Source organism: Apostichopus japonicus, chromosome 16 (genome assembly GCF_037975245.1).
Source record: "Apostichopus japonicus isolate 1M-3 chromosome 16, ASM3797524v1, whole genome shotgun sequence".
In the NCBI taxonomy this organism is placed as follows: Eukaryota; Metazoa; Echinodermata; class Holothuroidea; order Aspidochirotida; family Stichopodidae; genus Apostichopus; species Apostichopus japonicus.
The window spans coordinates 19,432,300-19,441,154 of record NC_092576.1 but is presented as its reverse complement, the minus strand read 5'-3'; the positions used below and the strand labels follow the sequence as shown (position 1 = coordinate 19,441,154).

The window sequence follows — 8,855 nt, the reverse complement described above, 5'->3', positions numbered from 1 at the left end:
AAAAAAAAAAAATCTCATTTGGAGCACCAAATTGCATCTAAGGCCAGGTGAAAATGCAAAATTATTTACAAAATGGAGTGGGTGTTGAAGTGTGCTATATTGCACCAAATTGCATCTGAGGCCACCCGGAAATGCAAAAAAATTCCAAAGGTGAAGGGGACACCCCCTCCCCTTAGACCACTCCCCCAGGCCGGCCATCAGTCTTCAGCCCCCCCCCCCCCCAACTCAAAAGTACCTTCCTACGCCACTGCTAAAATATTGAATGTTGAAAGTAAAGTGACATGCTCTTTAATGACCTCGATATGTTTCACAATTATCGAATACAATTACACAGTAGTTAAGCCATACCTACACATACACTGTAGTTAAGCCATACATACTAGAACACTGTATTAATGCCATACCTACAAATACACTGTAGTTAAACCATACATACATATATACTAGTTAAACTATACATACAAATACACTGAAGTTAAGCCATACCTAATACAACATACAAACACATAACAATTCAAGTAAAGGCAATAATGTTAGCATCCTCCTTTGTACAATAAAGTGTGACATTACTGCTTGATACACATGGTCTGCAGGCTAGCCATGTGCATTACAATTTACATTTTAAAATATTCATTATAGTCATCGTCATCGTCATTGTCACCGTCATCGTCATCGTAGACGCCATTGACATGATCGTTGTCATTGTCATATTTCATCGGCATTGTAATCTTGTGCGCCATTGTGTGTAATATACCATATTGAAATATTACGTGGCATGAATTATGTATCGTACGTATGTAAGTACACTTGGTTTCTTCAGCTATTATGAACACGTATTGCGATATTGTATTCATAAAGGAGTTCAAATTTAATAATGTTAACTCTAACTCTAATTATTCACTATCTCTTTTTTTATTTACAAACTTACCAGTCATAATGAATAATGTCTTCCGCTTAGTAAAACCTGCCACCTGGTGAGAATGCTTACGCTTCGAATGTGTTATAGGAATGCTATATAAAGCCGTGGTATGTTATCGTTATTTCAAAGTACGATTGAAAAGAAACTATATAGTGGTAATGTATTTGTCTATTCTGGTGATAATATCCACTTTTCAAACTGAATATTCAGTTTGAGGAAACGTTATTGTGGCTGCCTTAAGTATCAATAATGTTGTATGTTTGACTCAGTAGTTTTGTTCAGCTTTTGAAAGTTCACTGAGCAGAGTAAAAAGGAAAAAGAAGAACACTGCAAAAGAGGAAATTTACAGTAAGGTAAACAGCACAAAAATTGATGGCGTTCTTCCTATCTTTTTTTTAATATTAATGATATTAGTATAATGGATATTTAAATGACGATTTACCCATAACTACAACCCCCGCTACATATATATATATATATATATATATATATATATATATATATATATATATATATATATATATATATATGTATATATATATATATATATATATATATATATATATATATATATATATATATATATATATATATATATATATATATATATATATATATATGTTGATACTAGATGAGACTAGTGTTCCACTAGTCTCATCTAGTATCAACATATATTCCGCTCTGTCCAATGGACATAGAGCACTCTGCGCCAAGATAGACGCCAACCTACTCTCTCTCCACCTAGTGCGATGGTCCTTTTGGTGTTTTTTCGCCATAGAGAGCATCTAATACGCTTGTAACTTTTTGGTCCATTTGATGCTTTCGCACATAATGGTTTGGTCGTTGCCAATGCACATTCAAAATGCATGTATTTTCGACTTCGTTTGTACTTCTTTCAAGCATATTCGGCAAAAGTTATCGTTTCCAACAATTCCGGCTAACAATCAAAGGAAAACATCGTCCATTTTTTTCATCCAACTGTTTTAAAAACAAAAACTTTACGTATATTTCTCTATACGTAAATATCTTATTTTACACAGTTTTAACAGTTTCCCTATTTTATAACTCTTCGTATCTGTTTATTATTTAGTTCCTCTGACATCTTTCATAACGTACTACATTATTTCGTAAAATATGTCCCTTTTCTCAACAAAACTTTCACAACGAGGTAAGCCTTTCCGGCTGACACTAAATGTACTTTTTAGTTCTTATGTGCACCCACAGCAATAGAACTTACGATAAGAAATAACAACAACAATAACACACATCAGCTGGTGTGCATTCAACATCACGTTTCTTACCGTCGATCTCGAAGTCTTAAAATGTGACACTACGTACTGTAACCGTCTCAAGATCATAAAATTATAGCCAAAACAAGTGATCACTGACAATTGAATTGGGTGAAATTGTACATAAAACATATGTCTAAGTTGCGTAGACCTAGCTGTGTGTACAAGAACTCCCTAACTCCAACTAACGTGTAGGCCTAGCCTAACTAACTTACAAGTTACGTTGGTTACAAAACTTACGGTAGCTTAGGCCTATAATAACTAGGCTGTATAACCCTTAAATTAAATACTTATATTATTATTAGTGAAGGTAAAGAGTAAATGACTAAAACATTCTGTAGTTAGCCGTGACTTTGTTTACATTACAAGAGAAGGTTGTTAGTGTGACACCCCTTCTCAAATTTATGATGCAACACTACAGTAGTACTAGAAGGATGGTCATAGTGAACTAAAATCAACAATTAGAATTGTGGTTTGCTAGGAATTTCATATGTTTTTTTCATGTTTAATATAATATTTAATCATTACAGAAGGGCTGAAGTAAGCAATACATACAAAAGATGATTGGTATGTTCATTGCCGTGATAAGTGTAGCAATAATTCGTACTGAGAAAAATTTCGTAGGAACATCAAATCAGGCAATACCATTCCTGCATTTTCTATCTGCTTTTGTTTCTCCTTTCATATATATGTTTCATCATAAAGGAAGCATGATAATGGCAAACTGATTCAACCAGCTGTCTGCACAATGCCCACTGTGTTGTTAACTTAAGATACTATTGAATCAAACAGTCAAGAACTCAATGATGTTTTCCACTTTGGCTAAAAGATACAAAATTGTGGAGTGACTAATTGGCTGCGGTTTCTCTACATGTGTGTTTTATACCTCAACTGCTGGCTCTACCCTCTGTAACAAATTTCAAACAATTACTGTATAGTTTACTTGCCGCAAGTGATATACACATCACTGTGTAAAATATGTGGAAAGCTTGCCACCTACCGTATAACCAGCATTGTTCTGCATCATTCAAAATAGTCATATATAGATTTATTCATATATATGTTAAATTTTACAAGCAGTGTCAGCAAAGTGTTTTAAACCAGTTGCAGGATGCAGTAATAGATGGTCTTGCTTTGTTTATCCAGTAAATCCGGTGAGAAAGGGCAGATAGCCTGGTGGCCCGCTTGAAGCAAAACCATTTAAAAAAAAACTATCAAATTTTTACTCGTTTAAAGCAAACGAGCAGTTTCACAGGGATGTAGCCAGGGGGCAGGTGGGTGGGGGAGCAATCTCTCCACCCCCCTGTGAGTACCCCTAAAAGTAAAATTCAACTAAAAGCAGGGGAAATCATTAAAGCTCCTTTTCACGTTGGATGATACTAAGTGACCCTTCTCACTCTTCCCCCTGAAAATTTGTCTGCTACTGTACGTAATACAAAACTCTTATAGTAGTCTTTTTTCTCGCCATGTGGGAGTCATTTTGGGCAAACATTTTTTTGTACATCATGGAGCTCTGATAAGCGTTATAATGCTCCCTTTATGATAAATGCCCTTTTAAAATTCTGTTCCTCTCCCACCACATTTCCATTTCTGGCTGAGTCCCTGTAATATTCTAGACCCATTTGTTCTGCCATTTTTGGTTAGGATGTTTTGGTCCCAAATCCTTTCGAGCCAACTTTTTTTCTGGACTCAACTTTGGATAGTTCCATTTCTGTTGTGTTAGCATTTACTTGATCATTGGAGTTACTCATATGTAACATGACCAAAGGCATATTTAAAAGAGTTGATACGAAGTTGGTATGATGATAACATTGGGTGATGACATATGCAACACACTTATTTTACTTAAAACAAGGAACTATAGTGCCCATTGAAATGCATGAGACATATGGTTGCCGGACAACTACCCCCCGTACATATACCACCCAGACTCATACCCCCAGGACAAGTACCCCCCTGACAATCAGCCCCAGACAAAACCTCCGAAAAGGAATACCTCTGGGAACGACTACCCCTGGACATACACCCCAAGGACAAATACCCCCAGGATAAGTACCCCCAGACAATTTCCCCGGACAAGTACCCCCATGACAATTACCGCTGAGGGCAATAACCCCACCCTCCGGCAATTACCTCCGGGAAAACTCCATCCACATGAATACACCGGCACAGATACCACACCCATGTTGCTACCTGAACTAAACCAGAATACGCCCCAGTACCCCTCTCCCCGTGAACCAAGCAGACCTTTAGCTGGTGAACCCCGTAGTATGAAAGCCCATTAGGGCCATGAGAGATAATTTTCTTAATCTGACATATCAGATTATTATTCTGATATATCAGATTGTTATTCTTTTTCTTTCATAGCCCTAATAGCCATGCCTCACCCCATCCCCCTCCTGCGTCTAAAGGGCCAGTGCACACAACGACCCTAGGGGGTATTCGTCCGATGAGGTAGTTGTCCAGGTGTGTAGCTTTCCGGGGGGTTTTTGTCCTCTGGGGTAATTGTCTGGTGGGTATCTGTCGGGGTGGTAGTTATCCTGGGGGATTCTCCGGGGGGTAAATGTCCAGTGGGTAATTGTCTAGGGGGTATTTGTCCCGTCACGCTGGAACCTAGTGAGGGTGCTACAATGAGAAGCATGGGAGCCCATATAGTTCCTCAAACTTACATTGGGCATGCAAAATTTTGTCTCTGATGTGCATATGAAGCCAGTTTTTTTCTCTAAGTACTAAATTAATTAACATTTTATTTGACAAGCTAGAGATATGACCATTACTTATTAACAATTCATGGTAATCAATATCTGGCTTCATGCATTAATGGCAAATTTTTCAACAGAGGTTCTCTGAAAATTTGAACTGAATAGCCTAAACTGTTGCTCAGTTATGGAAATTCTGCTATAAATACAACAACATAGTTAAAGCTGAGGAAAAACAAAGAAATACTTAAGCAGCACTGTGAAATTATGTGCAGAACAAAATGACTCCAACATAAGACTAAAGACCTTATTTCTTTCTTCTTTTCTATTTATTTCAATAATTTACAATTCAAATTCATTAATCTGTACAAATTTAAATTCATAAAAACTATTAGAATTAAATTAAATGCATCATTATTGAAATAATTAGTAAACAAAAAACAACACAGAACCCTGAGCACAGACACCCTGAGAAGTACATAGAAATACACATTAAGATCCACATACATAATAAAACAGACAATCATTGCTCTAAATCAAATAACCCCCTTCCCCCTACAATTGGCACATAACATAACAAAAATTACCCCTAATTAAAAGGTTAATTATCCAATTAAAGATAAAAAAACACAAATCTCTATGACTTGGAGTGTAATGCAGTTGGAAGTTTCTACGGCACATGACAGTATGGATACAGCTAATATGCCTGTATGCATACTGTCATGTGCCGTTATAGCGAATTAACAAGCAAAGAGGCAGTGAGGTAGCAGTTGGATAATACAGCTCAACTCATTGACAAACTATTGACAAAGTTATGATGGCTGACAGTGGCTACACATCTCAGTAAAGTATATTCCCTTCCTGTCTTCTCTCGCTTTAATTTTGTCCAATGTTGGTTTAACTATCAATCAACTATTCAGTAAGAGGGTAGGTGAACCCCCATAGGACAAAGAGAGTGACAAGGAATACACATCACTGGGATCTGTAAATCAAGAAGAAAAAGGAAAAAGAAAGACAAAATCTAAACTACTGGCAGGGAGTTGATCTCCACGGCAACAAGACGGTGTATTTACAAGCTGTGTTAGTTTTAGCTTTGTACATGCAGGGACAGGGAGAAGCTACTGTATTTATGTCAGCAAAGTAATGTAATGAGAAAACAGTACAATGGTAGCAGGTACAATGACAAGACAAACACTTTAATTAAAATAGAAAAAGAAAGAAATAAAAAAAATCTAAACTACTGGTAGGGAGGTGATCTCCACGGCAACAAGACGGTGTATTTACAAGCCGTGTTAGTTTTAGCTTTGTACATGCAGGGACAGGGGGAAGCTTTTGTATTTACAGCAAAGCAATGTAAAGAGAAAACAGTACAATGGAAGGTACAATGACAAGACAAACAGTTTAATTAAAAGAAAAAAAGAAAGAAAGAAAAAATCTAATCTACTGGTAGGGAGGTGATCTCCACGGCAACAAGACAGTGTATTTACAAGCCGTGTTAGTTTTAGCTTTGTACATGCAGGGACAGGGGGAAGCTTTTGTATTTACAGCAAAGCAATGTAAAGAGAAAACAGTACAATGGAAGGTACAATGACAAGACAAACACTTCAATTAAAACAAAGAAGCTATTGCATTTACAGCAACAAGTCAAATGAGAAAAAAAGGTTCAAGACCATGAGAAGACAAGGACTAGACAATACCAGGACAAAGACTAAACAATACCAGGACAAGGACTAGACAATACCAGGACAAAGACTAAACAATACCAGGACAAAGACTAGACAATACCATGACTAGGACTAGACAATACCAGGACAAGGACTAGACAATACCAGGACAAAGACTAGACAATACCAGGACAAGGACTAGACAATACCAGGACAAAGACTAGACAATACCAGGACAAGGACTAGACAATACCAGGACAAGGACTAGACAATACCAGGACAAAGACTAGACAATGCCAGGACAAGGACTAGACAATACCAGGACAAAGACTAGACAATACCAGGACAAAGACTAGACAATACCAGGACAAGGACTAGACAATACCAGGACAAAGACTAGACTAAAACAGAACAAAGACTAGACAATCCAGGACAAGGACTGGACACTACCAGGACAAAGACTAGACAATACCAGGACAAGGACTGGACAATACCAGGACAAGGACTAGACAATACCAGGATTGAACGATAACAGGACGATACCAGTTTGCACAGACAATACCAGCAGACAAGACAAGACAAGCACTGGAAAATACCAGAACAAGACCTTTATGTTGATATTGTCCAGTCCTTGTCTTGTCCTGGTATAATCTATGCAAACTGGTATTGTCTAGTCGGGACAACAATACAAACACATATATTGCACATTATTTAGTACTGGCACAATAGACATCCTATTTGAAAGTAGCCATTGACATTTGAAAAACACTTTGAATAAAATTTGTGCAAAATAACAATTGTAATGTAAATGAAAAGCAAATAAATCACTTAACAATGCACCATAAATCCAGTTTTTAAAAAAAAGGTATCGTGAACAATAGCCCATGAAGATAACTCAAGAGCTAATATAGGCTGTGCAGCACTATAAGAGAAATCAACATGGGCCTAACAGTGGTTCACAGCAGCTTAGGAACTACTGACGGGTGGGGGGTCGCTGGCCCCCTCACACCAGAAACGCACATAAGCGGTGCGGTGGGAGGTGTGCACTATACATGACCTAAACTGAAAGCATCCTGAGATTCAGAACAGTTCGGGCATCCAGATGGCAGATGAACACCTCTCGGTCAAGGATTGGGTGATCAGTGCCTATAAAATACACCACCCACTCCCCATTAGTGACGGAGGCTAGTCTAATAAGATATTAATTGTACAGCTGATATATGTGACAGTAGTCACAATGGACATTAAAGTTTCTGAAACTGTACAAAAGATTTATAACAATGGCCCAATGGGCACTAGGGTCTATTGATGAAAGGAACTCAAATGTGTTGTATATGTCATCACCCAATATTATCATCATACCAACTTCAGTTGATACAATATGACACTGTCTCTACTGAATATTCATAGTATCACACATGGTCAGGTACCATTCAGTAATTCTTATACTAAAGTATATGATAATACAAGAGCCCAATGGCATTATCAAAATTTGGTCCAGAAAAACTGTTGGTTCACAAGATTTGGACCAAGAAAAAGTAAAAAAAAGTCATAAAATCGTACAAAGTATTTTAATAAAATAACTTTTAACTTAATAAAATAACTTGATCAAATTTAATCAAATAAGACTTTTCAGGTATGTGAGGATATGACATCACAGCTAGTCTGATTTCAGCAGTTTCTACACAATCAGATAGAACTTTAATCTACACAATCAGATAGAAACTCCTAAGCAGAAAATGAATTGGAATACTTTCTTCACTATTGGGTTCTTTTAATGTCCTCTTTCATATAAGATAAACATTGTGACACCTGAACTAATCCTATAAGTATAACTGACAGGAGTTCTGGGAATGCTTTGAATAGTTATTATTAAATAGTTACTGCATCTCAAACCATTGCATAAATTCTACTCGAAGGGCCACTTATTGTAAATTGTTAAAACCAACAGCTACCAGTCTAGGTTGCATTTTGTTACTGTTACTCCATTGACAAATGACCTGTAAATGATCATGTTGGGTTATTTTTATACTCAAATATGATCTCAATGATATTGTCATATTTACTTTTTATATTTCATTGGTACAAAGTATCAAAACCCTAATATAGACCAAAGGACGACCGGTACCTAAAAATGGACAACCGGGACCTGTGATCCCTATTACCAACTTTTGCACTTATAAAGTACACATATTTCTATCGGGTCCTCTGGGACCAAGTATCTCCTGTACTGAAGCAGATATGGACCTGAGAGTTGCAGATTTGGGATCCTGGGCATCGATAT

General features: G+C 37.0%; 1 protein-coding gene across 1 annotated transcript in view; it reads left to right on the top strand.

Annotated features, from left to right (window-relative positions):
- Window positions 1–729: 729 nt before the first annotated feature.
- Window positions 730–8,855, top strand: part of LOC139982061 (tyrosine-protein kinase receptor Tie-1-like) — a 29,063-nt gene continuing 20,937 nt past the window's right edge. Inside the window, exon 1 of the mRNA XM_071994574.1 lies at window positions 730–797. Coding sequence (XP_071850675.1) covers window positions 776–797 — 22 coding nt within the window. The 5' untranslated portion in view covers window positions 730–775. The remainder of the gene's footprint in view (window positions 798–8,855) is intronic.